Source organism: Hyperolius riggenbachi, chromosome 1 (genome assembly GCF_040937935.1).
Source record: "Hyperolius riggenbachi isolate aHypRig1 chromosome 1, aHypRig1.pri, whole genome shotgun sequence".
NCBI classification, from domain to species: Eukaryota; Metazoa; Chordata; class Amphibia; order Anura; family Hyperoliidae; genus Hyperolius; species Hyperolius riggenbachi.
Window position 1 is genome coordinate 337,877,110 of NC_090646.1, and position 25,437 is coordinate 337,902,546.

The 25,437-nt window shown below is 43.8% G+C and overlaps 1 protein-coding gene across 8 annotated transcripts in view; it reads left to right on the plus strand.

The window, feature by feature from the left end:
* The window catches only part of JSRP1 (junctional sarcoplasmic reticulum protein 1), a 125,326-nt gene that overhangs the window by 88,005 nt on the left and 11,884 nt on the right, over positions 1–25,437 (plus strand). For 7 of the 8 annotated variants that reach the window (XM_068233955.1, XM_068233961.1, XM_068233958.1 and 4 more), the window contains 2 exons: positions 2,458–2,610; positions 9,153–9,226. In XM_068233955.1, coding sequence (XP_068090056.1) covers positions 2,469–2,610; positions 9,153–9,226 — 216 coding nt within the window. In that variant the 5' untranslated portion in view covers positions 2,458–2,468. Of the gene's footprint in view, positions 1–2,450; positions 2,611–9,152; positions 9,227–25,437 lie in introns of all 8 variants that reach the window. The other variant, XM_068233957.1, reaches the window with a different exon arrangement.

The following is a 25,437-nucleotide window of genomic DNA, read 5'->3' on the forward strand; positions in this document are numbered from 1 at the left end:
TTTAAATTTGATGGTTTCTAAAAAAGTAGTGTGGCATTTGGATTCTAGGTAAAAATGTTTGTTTTCAGAATGTTTGTACTTCTGATGCGATATCTTGAGGCCTTTTGATCTTGCAATCTGTTTGAAAAATACACAAAACTCAATAATGCACTGACAGCCTTCGCAGGGCTACTGATAACTTGATGATAATTTACTGAACAATCATCACATCAATGTAATCTTCAGCGGACACACAAACATTGTGTACATTAGAGTAAAGGGGCCCATACTCTGGTCAATTTCAGCCATCGACCAATCGATTCTATGGAATCAATCGATCAATTGGAAATCGATTCTATCAAGTCAGCTGATCGATCGATTTGCAGAAATTTCGATCGATTTGATCTATCTCACTGGATGGAAAATCTAGGTTGATCTGCTGCTGGCAGCAGATTGATGGCTCATAGAGTTGCATTGGATCTAATGGTCCAATAATGTATGTAGATCGATTTCCAATAGATTTCATTCTGGAATCTATTGGAAATCTGTTCCTAGTGTGTGGCACACATCAAATAGATTCCTGTCAGATTTGACTTGACAGGCATCTGACAGAAATCTATCTGATGGTCGAATCTGCTGCATATCTATAAATGTATGGCCACCTTAACTGAACACACCTTTGTGAATTAAAACCACCAGGTTTACAGTGGTTTGCAAAAGTATTCGGTCCCCTTGAAGTTTTCCACATTTTGTCATATTACTGCCACAAACCTGAATCAATTTTATTAGAATTCCACGTGAAAGACCAATACAAAGTGGTGTACATGTGAGAAGTGGAACGAAAATCATACATGATTCCAAACATTTTTTTTACAAATGAATAACTGCAAAGTGGGGTGTGGGTAATTATTCAGCCCCCTTTGGTCTGAGTGCAGTTAGTTGCCCATAGACATTGCCCGATGAGTGCTAATTACTAAATAGAGTGCACCTGTGTGTAATCTAATGTCAGTACAAATATAGCTGCTCTGTGGCGGCCTCAGAGGTTGTCTAAGAGAATATTGGGAGCAACAACACCATGAAGTCCAAAGAACACACCAGACAGGTCAGGGATAAAGTTATTGAGAAATTTAAAGCAGGCTTAGGCTACAAAAAGATTTCCGAAGCCTTGAACATCCCACGGAGCACTGTTCAAGCGATCATTCAGAAATGGAAGGAGTGTGGCACAACTGTAAACCTACCAAGACAAGGCCGTCCACCTAAACTCACAGGCCGAACAAGGAGAACGCTGATCAGAAATGCAGCCAAGAGGCCCATGGTGACTCAGGACGAGCTGCAGAGATCTACAGCTCAGTTGGGTGAATCTGTCCATAGGACAACTATTAGTCATGCACTGCACAAAGTTGGCCTTTATGGAAGAGTGGCAAGAAGGAAGTCATTGTTAACAGAAAAGCATAAGAAGTCCCATTTGCAGTTTGCCACAAGCCATGTGGGGGACACAGCAAACATGTGGAACAAGGTGCTCTGGTCAGATGAGACCAAATTGGAACTTTTTGGCCAATATGCAAAACGCTGTGTGTGGCGGAAAACTAACACTGCACATCACTCTGAACACACCATCCCCACTGTCAAATGTGGTGGCGGCATCATGCTCTGGGGGTGCTTCTTTTCAGCAGGGACAGGGAAGCTGGTCAGAGTTGATGGGAAGATGGATGGAGCCAAATGCAGGGCAATCTTGGAAGAAAACCTCTTGGAGTCTGCAAAAGACTTGAGACTGGGGCAGAGGTTCACCTTCGAGCAGGACAACGACCCTAAACATAAAGCCAGGGCAACAATGGAATGGTTTAAAACAAAACATATCCATGTGTTAGAATGGCCCAGTCAAAGTCCAGATCTAAATCCAATCAAGAATCTGTGGCAAGATCTGAAAACTGCTGTTCACAAACGCTGTCCATCTAATCTGACGGAGCTGGAGCTGTTTTGCAAAGAAGAATGGGCAAGGATTTCAGTCTCTAGATGTGCAAAGCTGGTAGAGACATACCCTAAAAGCTGTAATTGAAGCAAAAGGTGGTTCTACAAAGTATTGACTCAGGGGGCTGAATAATTACGCACACCCCACTTTGCAGTTATTGATTTGTAAAAATGTTTGGAATCATGTATGATTTTCGTTCCACTTCTCATGTGTACACCGCTTTGTATTGGTCTTTCACGTGGAATTCCAATAAAATTGATTCATGTTTGTGGCAGTAATGTGACAAAATGTGGAAAACTCTGAATACTTTTGTAAACCACTGTACATGAGTCACAAATCATTGCATTCTGTTTTTATCTACATTTCACACAGCAACATCACTAATTTCTTAGAAATAGAATTGTATAAATAAAAGTTAATAAAAAATAATTATAAAACCATGACGTTAAAGAATATCTATAAGCGGTTATAAAAATATATAAAATGTACTTTTGTTTGTTAACCTTTAGGTATTGCTGCAATGAAAAAGAAGACTGAACCAAAAAGTGTGGGGCCCTTAAAAGAAGAAGAATTTATTCCCTGGAGTGGAATCACACTGAACAGATGCCTGGCTGTTGCTGCAATTGCTGCCCTGCTTAGTGTTGGATTTCAGGTTCTTCAAGGTAGGATTGGCAAAAATGCTGTGTACGAATGACGCCATGTATTCTCCACAACACAATTTGTGACGCTGGGTTTTAGGTGCACACAGGATATACAATAATCGAGGTCATACACGGGAGGTCAGAAATATGCGGTACAGAAGGACTAATGCAGAGTTCACAATACTAGACTGACTATAGTACATATATATCGCGGTGTGCGCAATATATGAAATGTAGCTCTCAACAACTATCTCACTAAGATAAGGACCAAGAACCAGCGAACTGATTAGTATCAAGGCCGATGAGCAAGTGAATTCCCTGGACTTAAATACCCAAGAGGCAGAGCAAAAGCCCGCCCCAGAATTGACAGCACCCCCTGCCAAAAGGTGTCAGCTGATGACATCTCAGCTGACACCCCTTCAGACACGCCTCCTCAGCCTATAAAGGCTGCTCTGCCCTGCGCGCGTCAGTCTGGATGTACTGCGCACACACGCACGTTGATCCACCACCGCAGGGGTGCTGGGGATGCCACTGGAGGAGGGCAGACCGGGAGTCTCACTACACGAGGAAGTACCACCGGAGACGCCGTGGGAGACGACGCGGGACTCGCCGCAGGAAGGTATGATTGTTACACAATTGTTATTCCTCCACTGGTAACTGGATTGGGTAAAACCTATTGATACTCAACATTGCTACTGGTTCCGTCAGTGTTTGAGGGTTGCACCAAACATCTTGGAGACCCAACTACAGATCTTCTGTGGATGTATACTTCCTTACATCCTTCAACTCTTCGTGTAATCTTAGATCATTGGAATGAGATGATGTTGAGATCAGGGCTCTGTGCAGGCCATATCATAAGTATCTGCTTACATTCCTCAGCATTGAGGACATCATTCTTCCTGACTAAATCTCCATTTTCAGAAATGTAGCCCTAAACATGCATGTAACCGCCACCATGCTTAACTGTTGCCTGCAGACACTGATTATTATACTAGTCATTTAGGAAAAACTAACTGCTTTCTGCTACAGCCAAATATTTAAAACTTTGACTCATCAGTCCAGTGTTAGGAGATAGGATTGGATGTTAGTGTTTTGGTATCAGGGGCACCTCTAGCCATTTTGTCACTCTAGGCGAGCAAACCTGTGGCGCCATCCCCCTAATCGTAATGCGGTAATCTTTCACCACAAAATAATCATACCACAGCAATATCTCACCATAAGATAATCGTAATGCGGCAATCTTTCACCACAAAATAATTGTAATGCAGCAATGTTTCACCATAGGATAATCGTAATGAGGCAATGTTTCACTAGAAAATAATCGTAATGCGGCAATCTTTCACCAGAAAATAATCATAATAGAGCAATGTTTCACCAGAAAATAATCGGAATGTGGGAAGCATTTCACTAGAAAATAAAGTGCACCTGCAAACAAAAAAAGCATTTACTCACCTGCAGAAAACTCCTTTCCCGGCATGCAGCTTCACAGATGATCTTCACAACTCCCGCGCTGACAGTGACACAGGCAGAGCAGGGCTACAGGAAGATGGTGCCTGAAGCCCTATACTGGAGACACAAATAGTCTCCAGTGCAGGGCTTTGGACGCCATCTTCTCGTAGCCCCGCTCTGCCTGCTGGAAGACTCCGCAGGCTGAGGCAAGCTGCGGGCTGCAGGGAGTGAACTGTCTATTAGATGCCAGAAGCCAGTTTACCTCGGGGGGTCCCACAATCTGGTGGGGATGAGCATCACCCTTTCCCCCGTGCGGCAGCGCATGGCAACCCAGGCGACAGCTTGGTCGCAGGCGCCCGTTAGGTATCATTATAGGTGGGTTAGTGTTAGGCAAAAGGATTAGAGGCTTGTGTTAGTGGATAGGGTTAGAGGTTAGTGTTGGGTTAGGTATCATTATAGGAGGGGTAGTGTTAGGAGATAAAGAGAGAGACAAATACCAGCACGGAAATAAGCGATGCAAAATTTTATATGAATGGATTCTTAAACAATTTGTAAATAACAGCAATACTGGCACCCAAAAAATACGTACCGCTTTTCCATGTACGCTTGATAGACAACTTCTGATTTCAGTGGGAAGTCAGTATGATGTGCCTGTCAGCTCCTTAACAAGTTTTGATCGGAATTACGATCCGGTGGGCACGTTACATTATCGATCTCTGCCAGAACGAATATGCCAGAAATTCACAGATCAATGCCGCAAACAAGTCATGTATGAGTACCTTAACTTGGAAACCTTTATTTCCTATGAGTTTTATGCTTTTTTAATGCTTTAGATTAGACCATAGATGACATTTGAGTTTCATCCAAGTTTCATGTTTTTAACTTATACTAAAAATACTTATTTCAGTGTGTATGCATTTTCTTTATAGTTTTCAGTTTCAATACGCACTGAAATAAACTGATTGACCGAACCCTGTCGAAGTAGCCTCTGGGGTATGTGTACTGCATGTTGAGAACCCACGCTTTAGGGGGTACTTATGTTGGGCTATTTAATCTTACAACAGTCCATTTATTCTAGTAATTGTTGAGATAAAAATATGTTTTGGTTTTGGTTAATCAAAGTTTAAGGTAATGTTTGAAAAGTATATGTACATAAATGTCAAATGTTATTCCCAATAACAGGGATATTGTGTAAGGGGAACATTCTGTAATAGCCTTAAGAAATAGTAGTGTACAATAAACTCATTCTCATGTGTTATTGCATATTAAGTGCACAAGGCTGTGTGAATTAGCAAAAAGGTTGGAGACCTGATTATGATGTCACTTATGTGACCCTATAATTTGTAGTTATAGCTCTGAACTATACATTACATAACTACAGTGCTGCCCATAATTATTCATACCCCTGGCACATTTTGACTTAAAGTTACTTTTATTCAACCAGCAAGTAATTTTCTGATGGGAAATGACATAGTGGTCTTCAAGAAGATAATAAGACGATGTACTAGAGGCATTATTGTGGGGGAAAAAACATTTCTCAGCTTTTATTTACATATGAACAAAAAGTGTCCATTCCAAAGTTATTTATACCCTTCTCAATAATCAATATAAAAGCCTTTATTGGCTATTACAGCAATCAAACATTTCCTATAATTGCAGACCAGCTTTTTGCATGTCTCTACAGGTATTTTTGCCCATTCATCTTCAGCAATGAGCTCCAAATCTTTCATGTTGGAGGGTCTTCTTGCCATCACCCTGATCTTTAGCTCCCTCCATAGATTCTCAGTTGGATTCAAGTCAGGACTTTGGCTGGGCCACTCCAAAACGCTAATGAAGTTGTCTGCTAACCATTTCTTCACCACTTTTGCAGTGTGTTTTGGGTCATGCTGTCAAGCTGAAATGTCCTCTGGTGCCCAAGACCATGACTGATGTTGTCATTGAGAATCCTCATGTATTGCTCTTTTTTCATGGTGCCGTTTACTGTGATTAGGTACCCTATTCCATTGGCTGAAAAACACTCTCAAAGCATTAGGTTCCCACCACCATGTTTGACAGTGGGGATAGTGTTCTTTGGGTTAAAGGCTTCTCCTTTTTTACAGCAAATTAAGGAAACATCATTGTGACCAAACAATTCAATTTTTGTTTCATCTGACCATAACACAGAAGTCTTCTTCTTTGTCCAGATAAGCATTTGCAAAGGCCAAGCAAGCTTTTGTGTGCCTTATCTGGAGAAGTGGCGTCCTCCTTGGTCTGCATCCGTGGAACCCAGCAGTGTGCAGTGTCTGTTGGATTGTCTGCCTTGAGACATTGCCACCAGTAGAGCCCAAATTAACCAGGATGGCCTCTGTGGTGATCTTTGGATTTTTTTCACCTCTCTCACTATCTTCCTGGCCAGCATAGGTGTCACTTTTGGCTTCCGACCACATCCTCTGAAATTTTCCACAGTGTGGAACATCTTGTATTTTTTAATAATACTTTGCACTGTAGCCATTGGAACTTGAAAACATTTAGAAATGGCCTTGTACCCCTTTCCTGACTTGTGAGCAGCCACAATGTCTAACCGCAAGTCCTCACAGAGCTCCTTTGTCTTAGCCATGACTGTCCACAAATCAACTGCAGAGAGCTGCTGTTTTTCACCTGTTAAGTTGATTAAAACAGTTGTTCCCAATTAATCCGTGTAATTATGATGCTTTAGAACAGCTTGGACTATTTGGAATGGTATAGAACTTTTGATTTTCTCACAGACTGTGTCAGTTTGTGAAGGGTATGAATAATTTTGGAGTGGACATTTTTTGCTCAAATGTAAAGAAAAGCTGAGAAATCCTTTTTTCCACAATAATGCCTATTGTACATCATCTTATTATCTTTTGGGAGACATCTATGTAATTTCCCATCAAAAAATTACTTGCTGGTTGAATAAAAGTAACTTTAAAGGGAACTTAAACTGAGAGGCATTTGGATGTTTCTTTTTAAACAATACCAATTGCTTAGCAGTCCTGCTGATCTCTTTGGCTGTCGTAGCTGAATCACACACCTGAAACCACCTGAAACGAGCATGCAGCTAATCCAGTCTGACTTCAGTCAGAGCACCTGATCTGTATGCTTGTTGAAGGACTGTGGCTAAAAGTATTAGAGGCAGAGGATCAGGAGGAGAGTCAGGCAACTGGAAAAATCCATATCCTTCTCAGTTTAGGTTCCCTTTAAGTCAAAATTTGCCAGGAGTATGAATAATTATTGGCAGTACTGTATATATTTTAACCACTTCGCCACCACGGTACTGTATATCTACGCCCCTTTTAACTTCATTTCACCACCTGTGTCATAGATATACGCATTTCCGCCGCTACCGCCACTGAACGTGCTCCCACTCGCTCGTGCGCACGCTCCCGTGCGCGTGCAGGCTGCCGGCCGCTCGCCTGGAGATCAATGGACGTGAAAACTGTTCCCGTTCATTGATCTAACTCCCCGCAGCAATGATCGGCATGCTTCCGTGAGAAGCTGCTCGATCATTGTGAAAAAAGTTTCCCAGCCTCATTACACTTCCTGTAAGCGTACTTCCTACGCTTACAGGATGCATTCAGAAAAATTACTGTGGCCAAATAGTAAAACTATATCCAAAAGCATTTTTCATCTATAAATTTACAGTTTTACATTATAAATTAACTCATTACCTCCCACACTCCCCAATTATTATTTTTTTTAGGAATAAAAAAAAAATTACAATTAAAAAAAATACATAAATAGTTACCTTAGTGACTGAACTCTTTAAATACTTATGTGGGTTTGAAAAGATCACAAGGGCGTGCACCTTCCGTCCAGGGATTTAGTTCCACAAATTGACAGTGTGAGAGTACAATTCATTTCTTCATATTTTAGTGCTGCAAGCCACACAACAAAAGTGCATGCAAAGATGAGTTTTACATATCCATGGTATAGCTGGTCATCGGTTGGGAGGTGGGTGGTAGGCACAAAGGTGGCGAGAGACGGACGTTTCGCGTCTGCTAACGCTTGGTCACGCTGCGTACCACTTGCTGGTATGCAGCGTGACCAAGCATCAGCAGACGCGAAACGGCCGTCACTCGCCACCTTTGTGCCTACCACCCACCTCCCACCCGATGACCAGCTATACCACAGATATGTAAGACTCATCCTTGTATGCACTTTTGTTGTGTGGCTTGCAGCACTGCAATATGAAGATATGAATTGTACTCTCACACTGTCAATTTGTGGAACTAAATCCCTGGACGGAAGGTGCATGCCCTTGTGATCTTTTCAAACCTGTTTAACTGTTCCTTCATGCAATCTCTTTGCGGAGCACACGTCCAGTGACAGATGATATTAGTGCTGCCAGTTGGTCAGAGAGTGATCAAGCCGGTGTATGTTTTGCTGTAGCTCACATATGTACCTATGGGATGTGCTACACTATTGCACTTTGATTCTGTTGCTTCTTTAAATATTTATGTGAAGAGGGTATAACACTGTTACTTTATAAACTATGGGCTTGTAATTAGGGATGGACGCAAAACTGAAAAAAATGCACCTTTATTTCCAAATAAAATATTGGCGCGAAACATTGTGATAGGGACATAATTTAAACGGTGTAATAACCGGGACAAAAGGGCAAATACATTTCATGGATTTTAATTACAGTAGCATGCATTATTTAAAAAATATAAAGGCCGAAAACTGAAATATAATGATTTTTTCCCCAAATTTTTTCCTATTTTCCCATTAAAACACATTTAGAATAAAATAATTCTTGGCATAATGTCCCACCTAAAGAAAGCTTAATTGGTGGCGAAAAAAACAAGCTATAGTTCATTTCATTGCGATAAGTACTGATAAAGTTATAGACGAATGAATGGAAGGAGCGTTGAAAGGTGAAAATTGCTTGGATGCTGAAGGGGTAAAAAGCCTCAGTTGTGAAGTGGTTAAAACCAAACCTTTTTTTTGAAATATTCTACTGTTTTAAGTGTCAGCACTATTCTTTTCGTACATGCTAGGGCTAAAATTAGTATGAAAACTATGATCTTATCAGTTTGGTTCCTGCTATCAACACTACAATTATTGTTACTTAATAATGATGCTAAAATTGTAATATATTTTTAATTCAGAAGCTGCTGACTCTGATGATTTAGCCGAAGATGAAAATGAAGTTTGGGCTTTCCCTGAATCCAATGATCAGCAGGTAAGCAGGTATTTGTGATAACTGAACAGAATCCTTTACCCAAAGGAAAGGTTTGCTACATGGTAGGCATGACATTTCTGTACGGTATATGCCATATAGAATGTATGCTATGACTGCCATACTCTGGTGAATGTGTTCATGGTGTCCGAAATGACAGTACTAAATGATTGTTTATCTTGACTACAGAAGGAAATTACATGGTCTGGTCCAACCATTTTGCAAATGTACCTTTGCTACCTGAACTATACCTTGTATGAGTCGGTGCAAAGGGAAATCTGGGCCTGTGGAGTAAGTCCCCAGTAAAGTTCTTTTCCTTAAGTACTATAAGGTTTTGCAATCATTTTCCTGTTAATATTAACTTTGGAGTAAATAAAATATTTGTATAATTCAGAAGACTTTAATAGGTGAAGGCTTAAACTCAGCTTTGAGTTGATAAGTAAGGCTTTTACAAAGAAAATAACTTTTTAACCTCATTAGTCCTCCAGTAATTTACAACTAGATGAGGTGGGGGCTAGTTACAATACTTTGCTTTCAAATTATTTGTTAACCTAAAGTTAAAGTTTTTATAAATACTTATTCCGGAATTTCAGTCCCAGAAGCTCACTAAATTACTACAAACTGTGTAGGAGCATTGTCCAGGATAACCCGTTTTGTCGATGTTCCCATTAACTCCAGAGATATAATGAAACTCTTAATTAACCTGCTAATGTCTGCTCCACGCCGATTGGCGTGAGTGGAGCGGCAGCCCCAGGACCACTCCACGAATTGGCGTGAAGTCCTGGGGCGGGGTTTGGCAGGAGATTGCTCAAGCCCATGCTCGCGCATTTCCGCATGAATGACGCTTCACTCCGTCATCAGTCTCCCAGCGGTGATCGCCGCTAGGAGACTATTAGCCTATTTACTGTGTACATCGCTGCGATCTACGGCAGTGCTGTACTGGGGACAGCTGTGTGACACGGCAGTCCCCCTGGGCGGCAGAGAAGCGATCCACTGTCATAGGTTGAAGCCTATGACAGCCGATCGCGCTGATTGGCTGGCGGGAGGAGGGAGGGCTAAATAAATAATTTTAAAAAAGCAAAATTTATTATAAAAATAAACATAAAAATATTTGTACAAAAATAACCAAACATTGGGAGACCGATCACAGCCCACCAACAGAAATCTCTGTTGATGGGCAGAAAAGGGGGGGAATCACTTGTGTGCTGAGTTGCACGGCCCTGCAGCGAGCCCTTAAAGCTGCAGTGGACTAATTTGTAAAAAATGGCCTGGTCACTAGAGGGGTTTAATACCGTGTTCCTTGAGAGGTTAAAGAGGAACATTAATTAAAGTGGAACTAAAGTCAGGTTTTTTGAACTTTATTTCCTATGAGAGCACAGTTAATGACTTACACAAAAAGCAGTAATGATTGCATATAAAAATTTATTTTTACCGTTAAAAATAAATAAATCTTCAGCTTTGTCCCCATACCCTTTTCCTCATTTTTATCAGCTGCCTAGATAATCTGTTAATAGTGACTACAGACCCAACATGAGAAAGTAAACAAACATTAACCATTGTGAACAACCACCACCACCTTATGGTAAACTGGAACACAACATATGCTTTCACAGTTGATTTTATTTATTTGATTTTTATTGATTTTATAATAGTACATGTGGGTTCAAAGCCATGTTAATGGTTAAAAATGCTTATATTTGACAATATTAATTTATAAATCATTTAATGTTTGCCTATTGTAAAATATTTTCTTACCCTGATTTACATTCTTAAATTTATTACAGGTGGCAAGATCTTTGGTGCTGCTAAGGTGCATTGCTGCACACCTTAATGTAAAGGAGCGGCCATTAAATATGCCTTACATAGCAACACTCGCTGCTATGTAAAGAGCATGCTTTCTTTACATAGGAGCATGCCTTTCTTACATAGGAGCGTGCCTTCCTTACATAGGAGCATGCCTTCCTATACATAGGAAGGAACGTTCCTTTCTAAGGAAGTTCTGGCTGAACTCGATGGACGTAAGTCTTTTTTCAACCCAAATAAAAATAACTATGTAACTATGAAGGCACGTGCCTCTATAAGGAAGGCATGCTCCTAACGAAGCCATGCTCTTTACATAGCAGTGAGCGCTGCTATGTAAGGCATGCATAGTGGCCACTCCTTCAAATTAAGGTGTGCTGCTTTAGCAGTGCATCTTAATGAATCAAGCCCCTGGTCTCCCAGAGTGCACTGGGAGAAGAAAGGTTGTGTGACCTTATAGCCTGAGCTAAATATCAATGGGAATGCAGGGTTGTATACCAATATACAGCAATATATAGATACAAGAATTGTGCCTGATACTGTAACCAGAATGTTTAATGTAAAATTGGGTTGAGTATCCTGAATAATGTAGTGCATTGTACTGTACAGTATGTTATAAGCTAGCCCCTTTAAGGTTAAGAGACTGAGTATAGAGGTATATGGCTTTGCCAAGGTTGATATAACGGTATATCATACAATCGATGGCTTGCAATGTCAGTGTCAGACTGGGTGCTGGAAAAGCTGAGGAAATCCACTTGCTGGCCAAGCAGCAGTAATCAGGTGTTGCTGCTCACAGTTAAGACTTGCTGCAGGTTTCTGTTGGGAGTGATAACACAGGGTTACTCCTGCTTGGCCAGCAGGTAGATTTCCTTAGCTTTCCCAACTCCCAGTCCGACACTGTGCAATAGCACACCTCCCTGCCAAGTGCTTTTGACATACAGAATCATTTTAGGTATTAAAAGCCATTTCCATATACTGTATAGTGATAAAAGGCCATTAAGGCCCGGTTCACACTTGCGGTGGCCCTCCGGAATCGCCGTGCCGGAGCCGCACCGCCTGCAGAACGGACGGAACGGACGCACGGCATAGCAATTAAAGCCTATGCGTCCGTTCACATGGGTCCGTTCTGCAGAACCGGATCCGGACTCCGGCCTCCGTTCCAACATGCGCTATTTTTTCATCCGGCCCCTCCGGCAGCCGTATCCGGGGCGGAGCCGGACTGCACCATCCGGCCAATACAAACAAATGGGAACCGGAGGCCGCACAACACACTGGCTGAGAAATCCGGATGTTCTACCCCACTTCCTATGCGGATTTTTGCGGCGATATTGGCTGGGGACACATGGGCAAGCATTTTGGAGTGGAGCAGCACGAGCTGGAGGTGTTGGCAGGATGTTGGCAGCATGTCGGAGGTGGAGGTGAGTGCTAAACAGCAGAGGGCCTGATTCCACAGGTCCCCCTTCTGCTGACCTCCCAGACCCCAACATTTTTTTTTTTTTTTACGTTAACTTTGCCAAACGGATCCGGATCGCATCCTGATTACCACCTGATGCAACCTGACCGGATCCGGATCGGATCCGGATCAGAACCGTACGGTTCCGATCCGGATCCGGTCCGGATCCGGTCAGGTCATCCGGTCCGTTTGGCAAACAACCGCTAATGTGAACCGGGCCTTAGTGCTTTATTTTTATTGGAAAAGTTTATGTTTAAAATCTAACATTATCTGTTGCTTGTCTAAAGGGTATTATCCCTGCCCAGTCTCCTTAAAGAACAACTATCAAAGAAACTGTCCTTCTGTAAACCCCACATACCTATAGATCTTTTAGCCAGCAACAATAGAAAGCTTTTCAGAGGTCTCAATCATAGCCTGTATGCATTTTTGTTTATAAGCTGTTTGTAGGTAACACGTTGTGTCAGCATCAGGCTGGAGGCTAGAGCTGTACCATGTCGATAGGTTCAACTTCTCTGTCACTATTCACAGAGGAATGATTTACTGTTTGTTTCTGCACTGCCCACACACACTGCTTTGTCACAGATCATATGAGAACAGCTGAAGGATTTGTCAACTATAGAGAAAGAATCTGAAGAGAAGGACCTGTACTTTATTCCTGTTCTTGCATGCTTCCCCCTTCCCATTCAGAATGAGCTCTTCCCCCCTCCCATTCAGAATGAGCTCTTCCCGTCTGTAAATAAACCAGATGAGTTCATGTTACATAATGGCTAACCCTGGGGAATTATGTCCAAAAATAAGCAGTACTGATAGCAGTTTTAGCATCAGAGAGAAGGTGACGCAACAACTATTTAGTTTTGGAATAAGAGCCCAGCATGATAGAGAGTAGTGACCACTCAGGCTTTGCTCTAAGATCAGTATTATAAATATGATTAAAAGCTTTTGGAAGCCCATATACCAGAAATCACTTAGGAAATTTTAGGATTTTTGGTATATGGGCAGAGGTGCTAGAGGAAGAGATTGATTTGGAAGACATTTTTCTTGTTACTCATAAGAGTTCGGTTAGTGCTTCTATTCAGGAAGCAAATTATAAAATTCTTAATCAATGGCACAGATCACCAGCTGAACTTCATGCCAAGTTACCAGACTACCCCTCGAAATGCTGGAGATGTGACTCCTCCTCTGCCATATATGACCACATTTGGTGGGAATGTCATATATGACCACATTTGGTAAAAGAAAATAACAAATTGGCACAGTAGATCTCCTCTGAAATGTTTTCCATATAATAAATTGGAAACATTTACTCAACCCTTAAAAAAGTATGCTAAGAATATAACTCATTTATTTAATGGAAGAGATTAGGACTGAAAAAGAGGACACTACCCACAAATTCATAATCAAGCGGGCACAATGGGAGGTATTAAATACAGGGATTTAATGAGGTAAGCTGGGTATCTGTGTGACTTATGCTATTGCTAATTGCTATAGGCCCTATACTATTGGTATCAGTTGGCGCCTCTGCACCCAGTTCCCTTTGATAAATGAAGTATGAGAATATTCTGCTTGATAAGGCATTTTGAGGTAATGTGATATAAGTATGCTCTGTAATATGCCCTCTGGTATACTAGTCATCATTTAGATTGCATTTTGACTATTCTATATGTGTGATTTATAAAAAAAAAAAAAAAGGATTGGCTAGACTGTTAAACGACATTTTTACGCAAATTATACATAGAGATCAAGTTGGCTTTGTGCTCAGCAGACAGGCTAGAGACATTACCAGAAGAGAAGCACAACTTATCCATATCTTTAACTCCTAAAAGATACCTGAGTTAGTACTGTCACTTGATGTATACAAAGCTTTCAACACTCTTTCATGGGGATACCTTGAGTTCCTGTTGACTAAATGGGGTTTTGGGGATCACTTTCTTTATTTGATCAAAATGCAATACTCCAGTCCCACTACAAACACTAAATACTCAGGTTCTGCATCCCTCCTCTTTCCAATACAAAGGGTTACTAGGCAAGGCTGCCGCCTTTCTCCCCTCCTCTTTATCCTGGCACTCAAACCATTGGCAGTAGCCATCAGAACAAACAAGAATATCCATGGTTTAGAGCAAGCTAGCATACACCACAAAACACTGTTGTTTGTTGACAACATGCTCCTCACCATTATGAAACCCCTGCTTTCTATCCCCAATCTATTGGCACTCCTTATGCTGGGAACACGCGATGCAATTTCCTGTCCAATTGATGGGTACTCGGATGGGAAGTTGTACCATGTGTACATGTCCAAACTTCTCCCAATCGATAGAGGAATCGATTTTCCAATGATAACTTCGCAGAATAGATTCCTTTGTTGATCGGAAACAGATCGGACATGATGGAAATAATTGCACAATTCCAGTTTATCAGATGGGAAATTGCATCATGTGTGCCCAGCATTAAAGGCTTTACCCAGATTTCTGGCCTAGCAATCAACACCCAAAAATCTCTGGCTATGGACATAACCTTAGACGAAACCCTGAAAGAGAAGTTTGAATCCTCATTAGATTTTCAATGGTCTAACACCATCCCTTATCTAGGAATTACATTAACATCTAGAACCCTTATGCTTTACGGGGCCAACTTCACTCACCCTCCACCTGCCCCCCTTTCCCACTTAAAAACATTACATATCTAATGACCTCATAGGCCCAAGTAGCACTATCTTTATTTGGCAGAATAAACTCCATTAAAATGTCTATTTTTATCCTGCACCTATAACAGTGCCAACACCCATTCCCAGTCACTTCATAATAATACTTCATCGCAGAATCCATATCTTCACCTGGGCGCTCAGAAAACCCAGGCTCTGTAAACTCACACTCTTCGCACATAGACTTGATGGTTGCCTGGGAGCTCCCAATATCCTCTTGTATTACAGAGCTGCGACAATAGCACGCATTCTATCTCTATATAGTACAAAAGATGCCACCCTATGGACGTTCCTGGAAGCTCCAAACAGCCTACCAATTAGGCTAGGTACGCTTTTATGGATACCAAAAATACCTGTGACCTAAAGCCTTGAGCCTTGTCTGGGATTCTGTTAGGTACCCTGGACACCTCCAATCCCCACATCTGCCACTGGCCCCTATCTTGCATAACCCACTATTTTTACAAGGCTACAGTAATCCAGATGTATTCACTTGGTGTATAGACCATAAGCTCCTCCTAGTGAATGACTTCCTGAATAGTAGAGGCTTACTTACATGGGCCGATATGCGAGAGAAACATAATTGCCCGCCCCAAGAACTTTTCAGGTACATGCAAATTACAAATTGGATCTTGACCTTGATACACAGCAAAGAATTGGAAAAAGAACCCTTCAACCTTCCTTGAGGTCCAGGCCCGCTTGTCTGAATTTATTGTTAACAAGAAACTCACTAGTGTCCTGCATGATACACATAAAAAAAATCCTACGCATATGGCAACCCTGGATACGACTTGAATTCCCTGACCTAGATGCTGTAACCCTTTAACACATATTGAGACCTCCAGATAACCCTGTTCTTCTGTCCCTCTCCTATTCTCCCCTCTTCCTCCCTTCCCTGCCTGCTATTACGGGTGGACACATTGAGAGAGTGATAGGATCCTCCCTACCCTCTCAAACATAGCAGAACTGCAGGCCTATGGAACTGCTTACCATTTGTAATCCAATGCATTACAATGTATTTCCTGGGGATCCTGCACCAGCATCCGCTGGAATAAGGTGTGCCATTCTTTTTCTCTACATTCTGCTTACCATTTGCCGCACAATCTTTTTGTAACGATCGGTGGGCGCAGAGAGTATCTGATTACCGGTGATCTGTAGTATCGCCGGAAATACAGATATATACCAGATTATAAGTGATCTGCAGTCTCACCGATAATCCGATATACAAACTAACCTCTGTTCGCCTGAGTAGAGTGTAGTGTTTTGGTGTAACAGTAACACTAGGAGGCCTAGGCCTCAGTGCAGCAAGGAGAACTGCACGGATTCCTTCCGCAGACCTGAGCTCTCCAAGACGGGAGGAGTCAGACTGACAGTAGGAAGGAAAGTCCGAGAGTGACACTCAGGAAGAAGTGTCACTAACAGGACTGGGAACCGCCTCCAATCGTGAGGTCGGTTCTCGAGGTCAGACAAGCCAGGTCGTACACACACGGACAGATAAAGTACAAATACAGTAGGCAAAGGCGGAGTCAAAGTACAGGCAGGGTTCAGCAACGGGGTATCAGATATATCGGGGTACAAAATCAGGAGGCAGAAACAGAGTCTAGGAACGAGCCGAGGTTCGGCAACAGAGTATCAGAAATATCGAGGTACAAGGTCAGAGTTCAGGAGGATAGTCGAGGCAGGCAAAAGTCATAACAGAAAATCACAATCAAACTAGTACTTTAGCTATCAATAATCTAGCTAAGTGTAGGATTACAGCTCCAGCTGGTCCCGGCACACTTAAGGATCTGACTACGGATCTGGGTGCTCCCACATATGTGATCGCACGCCAGACAAAGAGCAAGTGAACAACCAGCAGTATATATACTCTAGGACCTTTCCAGGACCTCCCTAATTGCTGGTCCAATGAGAGCAGTGGAATTTGTCAGCTGACCCAGCTGGTCAGCCGACACCCTTCTAACTGCTATTTAAACTCTGCCTCTCTGCTCGCACGCGTGTAAGTCTGAATCTTGGTGGACTATCAGTCCCAGCCACACCAGTACTGTCATGCAATGTATCTAGTGCGGGGGCCGCCTCTGATGCGGATTCCGCCGCACTGCCTATGCGGCATGCAGCGTTTTTTTTCCGCGTTGTGACGCCATGCTGGACGCGGAAACAGCCGCCTCACCTTGAGAGACGGCGGCATTTCCGCGTTTCCTTACAGTACCCCCCCCCCCCCCCCCCGAGGAGTGGACTCCGGACAACTCCTTCCAGGCTTTTCTGGATGTACCGTATGAAATTCCCTCACTAACTCATCCGCATGCATGCGGTTCCCAGGTACCCATTGCCTCTCCTCAATGCCGTACCCCTTCCAATGTACGAGATACTGCACCGAGTTCTGTACAGTACGTGAATCTATGATTCTTTCCACCTCATACTCGGGTTGGGCATTGACTAAGACAGGAGGAGGAGGAGTGGGACCCAGCTGGACTGCGGGTTTGAGAAGTGATACATGGAAAGACCTCACTCCCCGCATGCTGGTGGGAAGATCAATGGTATATGTGACATCGTTGATCTTCCTAGTCACAGGGAATGGGCCCACGAACCTGGGACCAAGTTTGTCAGAAGGTTGTTTCAGAGCCAAATGACGTGTAGACACCCAAACCAAGTCTCCAGGTTGGAAGCTCCACTCTACTGAACGTCTCTTATCAGCTTGACCCTTTTGATTAACAAAAGCTTTTCGTAAATTATCTCTCACCGTGCGCCAAATATCTTTAAAAGATCTCTGCCAGGCTTCCAAAGCTGGAAACGGAGAGGAGGCCACTGGCAATGGTGAGAACTTGGGCAATCTTCCAGACACCACCTGGAATGGAGAGAATCCGGTGGAGGAGCTTTTTAAATTGTTTTGTGCGAACTCCGCGAAAGGCAGAAATTTGACCCAGTCGTTCTGTGTTTCTGCAACATAGCACCTCAAGAATTGCTCCAAAGACTGGTTGATTCTCTCCGTTTGCCCATTGGTATGTGGGTGGTAGCCCGATGAAAATGACAACTTCATGCCCATTTGTTGGCAGAATGCCCTCCAGAATTTAGAAATGAACTGGACTCCCCGATCCGACACTATGTTTTCCGGAATGCCGTGCAGCCGGAACACATGTGTGATAAACAGGTCAGCCAATTCCTGGGCCGAGGGGAGTCCTTTCAAGGGCACGAAATGGGCCATTTTACTGAAGCGGTCGACTACCACCCAAATGACCGACATGCCTTCTGACTTGGGAAGTTCACCTACAAAATCCATGGACAAATGGGTCCATGGCTCACTCGGGGTGGGTAAAGGCTGCAAGGTACCCACAGGTGCCAGCCGGGAGGGTTTACTCTTAGCACAAACCGCACATTCCCTCACGAATTCCTTGCAATCAGCTGCCAAGGAAGGCCACCAAGCACATCTAGCTACCAGATCCTGTGTTCTAGATGCTCCAGGATGCCCAGCATTTTTATGCGTATGGAACATCTCTAGAACCTGGAGACGGAACGGTAGCGGAATGAACAGCACCCCTGCGGGTTTTCCTTCTGGGATGTCTTGTTGGAAGGGAATTAAAGTCCCCTTCCAATCCTCCCAAGTCTCTGTTGCGGCCAGTACCAACCTCTGGGGAACAATAGTCTCTGGAATGGAGGGCTGTGCTGTCTCTGACTCAAAGCACCTGGACAAGGCATCCGCCTTAGTGTTCTTGCTACCCGGTGTATACGTAATAATGAAAGAGAATCGAGAAAAAAATAATGACCAACGAGCCTGGCGAGGGCTCAACCTCTTAGCTCCCTCGATGTATTCTAGATTTTTATGGTCAGTGTAAACCGTGACCGTATGCTCCGCTCCCTCTAACCAGTGTCGCCATTCCTCGAAGGCTAACTTAATGGCTAAGAGCTCTCTGTTGCCAATATCGTAGTTCCTTTCCGCAGGGGAGAATCTACGGGAGAAGTAGGCACACGGGTGCAATCTACCCTGCAAGCCAGATCGCTGAGACAGCACAGCCCCCACCCCGACCTCTGAGGCATCCACCTCAACAATAAAAGGAAAAGACGTATCCACATGCCTGAGGATGGGTGCAGAACAAAATAAGCCCTTCAGGGTGGCAAAAGCCTGTAACGCCTCGGGAGACCAGTGAGTGGTATCTGCACCCTTCTTGGTGAGACTGGTAAGTGGAGAAATCACCGTAGAGTACCCCTTTATGAACCTCCTATAATAGTTGGCAAAGCCAAGAAACCGCTGAAGCGATTTCAAGCCTACCGGCTGAGGCCATTCTAACACAGCGGAGACCTTGGCCGGATCCATGGACAGGCCAGTAGTAGAGATTATGTACCCCAGGAAAGCGACAGATGTTACCTCGAAGATACATTTTTCTAACTTAGCATACAATAGATTCTGCCTTAGTCTGTTCAAAACGAACCTCACATGGGTCCTATGTTCAGAGAGACTGTTGGAGAAGATAAGAATATCGTCTAGATAAACTAGAACAAATCTTCCCAACACCTCTCTGAAGACCTCGTTGATGAGTTCCTGGAAGACGGCCGGGGCATTACATAACCCGAAGGGCATTACCAGGTACTCATAATGCCCGTCTGGTGTATTAAAGGCCGTCTTCCATTCATCGCCCTTTCTTATGCGTACCAGGTTGTACGCACCTCGCAAATCCAGCTTAGAAAAGATCTGGGCGCCAGTGATTTGTGTAAAAAGATCGTCTATCAAGGGTAGCGGATAGCGATTTTTTACTGTAATCTTGTTGAGACCGCGGTAATCAATGCAAGGCCGCAGACCTCCGTCTTTCTTTTTTACAAAGAAGAAGCCGGCCCCAGCAGGCGACTGGGATGGCCGAATAAAGCCTTTGGCCAGATTCTACCTAATGTACTCCTGCATCGCCAATTTTTCGGGCCCCGACAAATTGTACAAACGACCCCGGGGGGGTACACAACCAGAACGGAGATCAATGGGACAGTCGAAAGGGCGATGTGGAGGCAATTTATCGGCAGCTTTAGGGCAGAAAACATCAGAATATTCAGCATACTGGTCTGGTACCCCTTCCACCTGAATTCTGGTTTGCCCCAATGTTAGCTTCCCCAAACACTGATGAAAACAATGGGGAGACCAGGAGGTTAACTGACCCGTGGCCCAGTCGATGTGCGGTGAATGGACTTGCAACCACGGCATGCCTAAGATAATAGTGGAGGTTGACATGTGCAGCACAAAAAATTGTAATTCTTCCCCATGCAGAACCCCTATGGTAAGTCTCACCATCGGAGTCTGTGACAGGGCACGATTCCGTTGCAGAGGGGAATCGTCCACTGCCGTAACCTGAATGGGGGGTCTCACAGGAGTGAGTGGGAGGCCCAACTCCTGAGCAAATTCGAAGTTCATAAAATTAGCCGCTGAGCCAGAATCAATAAAGGCTTCAGTGGATACAGATTTATCCTCCCATGTAACCGTACAAGGGAGAAGTAATTTTTTCTCTTTAAGGGGTGCAATTTGTGTGCCCAGGGTGTCACCCCCCACTACTCCTAGGCAAACTCGTTTCCCGACTTGTTAGGGCAGTTTCGCACTCTATGCCCTGCTGCTGCACAATACAGGCACAGCTGTTCTGTCATTCTCCGCCTTCGTTCCACCTGGGTCAGCCTTGACCGACCAATCTGCATTGGTTCGGGCGGTGGCAAGGCCGGGGAGGGTGAGACAGGCGGAGAAGGTGTCACTAGGGGTGTAGCGGATGGTGCCGCGTACGATGTCACCCTGACACGGTGACTGCCCCTAGCCTGCCTCTGGTGGCGCAACCTGCGATCCACTCGAATGGCCGATGATATGGCTTCATCAACCGTCTTGGGCTCAGGCACGGTTAACATTAAGTCGGAGACCTCCTCTGACAACCCAGACAAGAAGTAATCCATTAAGGCAAAGTTGTCAAATCTAGTAGTGACTGACCACCTGCGGAATTCTGCCGCATAATCCTCAACCGAACCTCTGCCTTGCCGCAAAAGTTTGAGCTTCCGCTCAGAGGATGCAGCAAGGTCAGGGTCGTCGTAAATTACGGCCATAGCCTTAAAGAATTCCTCTACCGAGGTTAGAGCTGTATCGGTAGAAGGCAGGTTATATGCCCAGGACTGGGAGTCGCCAGTCAGCAGGGTTTTAATGAAGATGACCCGTTGGGCCTCAGTCCCCGAGGATCGGGGTCTCAGCTCGAAATATGACAACACTCTACTCCTGAAATTCCGGAAGTCAGATTTGTGGCCGGAAAACTTATCAGGTACAGGCATACGTATGTCATCACTAGGAGGGGATCGCACTGAATCAACTGACGTCTGTAGGGTTTTCACAGAGCCTGATAAGGCATCAATTAAGGCTTTGTGCTGGCCCAGTGCTTGATGAATGTTATCCACCGAAGTGGCAAGCACAGTCAGAGGATCAGTGCGTGATTCCATCGTTTTTGTGGTCTGGCGTTCTGTAACGATCGGTGGGCGCAGAGAGTATCTGATTACCGGTGATCTGTAGTATCGCCGGAAATACAGATATATACCAGATCATAAGTGATCTGCAGTCTCACCGATAATCCGATATACAAACTAACCTCTGTTCGCCTGAGTAGAGTGTAGTGTTTTGGTGTAACAGTAACACTAGGAGGCCTAGGCCTCAGTGCAGCAAGGAGAACTGCACGGATTCCTTCCGCAGACCTGAGCTCTCCAAGACGGGAGGAGTCAGACTGACAGTAGGAAGGAAAGTCCGAGAGTGACACTCAGGAAGAAGTGTCACTAACAGGACTGGGAACCGCCTCCAATCGTGAGGTCGGTTCTCGAGGTCAGACAAGCCAGGTCGTACACACACGGACAGATAAAGTACAAATACAGTAGGCAAAGGCGGAGTCAAAGTACAGGCAGGGTTCAGCAACGGGGTATCAGATATATCGGGGTACAAAATCAGGAGGCAGAAACAGAGTCTAGGAACGAGCCGAGGTTCGGCAACAGAGTATCAGAAATATCGAAGTACAAGGTCAGAGTTCAGGAGGATAGTCGAGGCAGGCAAAAGTCATAACAGAAAATCACAATCAAACTAGTACTTTAGCTATCAATAATCTAGCTAAGTGTAGGATTACAGCTCCAGCTGGTCCCGGCACACTTAAGGATCTGACTACGGATCTGGGTGCTCCCACATATGTGATCGCACGCCAGACAAAGAGCAAGTGAACAACCAGCAGTATATATACTCTAGGACCTTTCCAGGACCTCCCTAATTGCTGGTCCAATGAGAGCAGTGGAATTTGTCAGCTGACCCAGCTGGTCAGCCGACACCCTTCTAACTGCTATTTAAACTCTGCCTCTCTGCTCGCGCGCGTGTAAGTCTGAATCTTGGTGGACTATCAGTCCCAGCCACACCAGTACTGTCATGCAATGTATCTAGTGCGGGGGCCGCCTCTGATGCGGATTCCGCCGCACTGCCTATGCGGCATGCAGCGTTTTTTTTCCGCGTTGTGACGCCATGCTGGACGCGGAAACAGCCGCCTCACCTTGAGAGACGGCGGCATTTCCGCGTTTCCTTACACTTTTGTTCTTGTTTAATTTATGTTTATGAGGTTTGTGGTACAAGCACATGTATGCATGTCAAGCCCTTCTGGTACAAGAAGCTTGTTAGCTACTGGAATGCATGTACTGTAAATGCATATACTTGTACCTACGTTCACTCGTTATGTTATGACATTATGCATCTGTTATGTTTCAAAATGTTTATTGAAATTTTAAGGTTTCAGGACTTGGTATTGGTTTCAGATAAAATTTAGCTTATGCTTCTTGCTTCTGATTTATTTATTGTATTTATAAAGTGCCAACATATTACGCAGCTGCTGATTCCGATTCTGTTAAATAGTAATTTTGAAAGGTTGTATAACCTTTATCTGGATTGGAGGTAAAAGGCCCATCAACATTTGCCTAGTGTGTTTAATTGTGTATGGAATCAGGTTTAGTCCAGTAAAGGGCCCTTTCAGTTCTGCGAGAAAAGGGAGACATAGATTTGTAGTCTAGTGATTGTTGTTTGCTTTTTAAAAAATATATGGAGAAACAAACTTGGTTAGCCAGAGTCCCAAATTTAGCTGTGCTACTTATCTGTCTTATTTACCTTTACAGATTATGTAGATTAGCATTCTGCTTAAAGCAGACACAAACTCAGCACAGCGCACAATGAAAAGTCTTCATTCCACATATAGTTGCTAAAAAAGTTTGCTTCTCTGTGTTTGTTTAGGCAGATGAACCTGTGAAATTAGCTCTTATCAGCAACTCTGAATAGACTGCAGGAGAGCTCTGCCTATGCAACTCTCCCATATGGTAAACACTAAGGCTTAACCCTTTCAGTGCCTTCTGCATTAGTGAAACCAAGCAAAATTTCAGGTTCTTTTTTAGGATTTTCATAAATTATAATGAATAAATGTTTTTTCCCATACAGGGAGTTCAGAAATATTAGGCAAATGAGTATTTTGACCACATCATCCTCTTTATGCATGTTGTCTTACTCCAAGCTGTATAGGCTCGAAAGCCTACTACCAATTAAGCATATTAGGTGATGTGCATCTCTGTAATGAGAAGGGGTGTGGTCTAATGACATCAACACCCTATATCAGGTGTGCATAATTATTAGGCAACTTCCTTTCCTTTGGCAAAATGGGTCAAAAGAAGGACTTGACAGGCTCAGAAAAGTCAAAAATTGTGAGATATCTTGCAGAGGGATGCAGCACTCTTAAAATTGCAAAGCTTCTGAAGCGTGATCATCGAACAATCAAGCGTTTCATTCAAAATAGTCAACAGGGTCGCAAGAAGCGTGTGGAAAAACCAAGGCGCAAAATAACTGCCCATGAACTGAGAAAAGTCAAGCGTGCAGCTGCCAAGATGCCACTTGCCACCAGTTTGGCCATATTTCAGAGCTGCAACATCACTGGAGTGCCCAAAAGCACAAGGTGTGCAATACTCAGAGACATGGCCAAGGTAAGAAAGGCTGAAAGACAACCACCACTGAACAAGACACACAAGCTGAAACGTCAAGACTGGGCCAAGAAATATCTCAAGACTGATTTTTCTAAGGTTTTATGGACTGATGAAATGAGAGTGAGTCTTGATGGGCCAGATGAATGGGCCCGTGGCTGGATTGGTAAAGGGCAGAGAGCTCCAGTCCGACTCAGAGGCCAGCAAGGTGGAGGTGGAGTATTGGTTTGGGCTGGTATCGTCAAAGATGAGCTTGTGGGGCCTTTTCGGGTTGAGGATGGAGTCAAGCTCAACTCCCAGTCCTACTGCCAGTTTCTGGAAGACACCTTCTTCAAGCAGTGGTACAGGAAGAAGTCTGCATCCTTCAAGAAAAACATGATTTTCATGCAGGACAATGCTCCATCACACGCGTCCAAGTACTCCACAGCGTGGCTGGCAAGAAAAGGTATAAAAGAAGGAAAACTAATGACATGGCCTCCTTGTTCACCACATCTGAACCCCATTGAGAACCTGTGGTCCATCATAAAATGTGAGATTTACAAGGAGGGAAAACAGTACACCTCTCTGAACAGTGTCTGGGAGGCTGTGGTTGCTGCTGCACGCAATGTTGATGGGGAACAGATCAGAACACTGACAGAATCCATGGATGGCAGGCTTTTGAGTGTCCTTGCAAAGAACGGTGGCTATATTGGTCACTGATTTGTTTTTCTTTTGTTTTTGCATGTCAGAAATGTATATTTCTGAATGCTGAGATGTTATATTGGTTTCACTGGTAAAAATAAATAATTGAAATGGTTATATATTTGTTTTTTGTTAAGTTGCCTAATAATTATGCACAGTAATAGTCACCTGCACACACAGATATCCCCCTAAAATAGCTAAAACTAAAAACAAACTAAAAACTACTTTCAAAAATATTCAGCTTTGATATTAATGAGTTTTTTGGGTTCATTGAGAACATGGTTGTTGTTCAATAATACAATTATTCCTGAAAAATACAACTTAGCTAATAATTCTGCACTCCCTGTAAAGGTTATAATGCTGTGGCTAATATTTTAGAGCCAAGAGGAAGTTCTGAGTTAAGTTCTACTTTAACCACTTCCCGACCGCCGTATATACAATTGGCGGCCGGGAAGTGGACCCCGCAAGGACCGCCGTATGTACAAATGGGGCGGTCCTTGTACGGGCATGGGCGGCGCGATCGCGTCATTCGTGACGCGATCGGCCGCCGGAGACTGGCTCCGCCCACCTCGCGCTGTAACCCGCTGGCCGTTCGGAAGCGCCGGC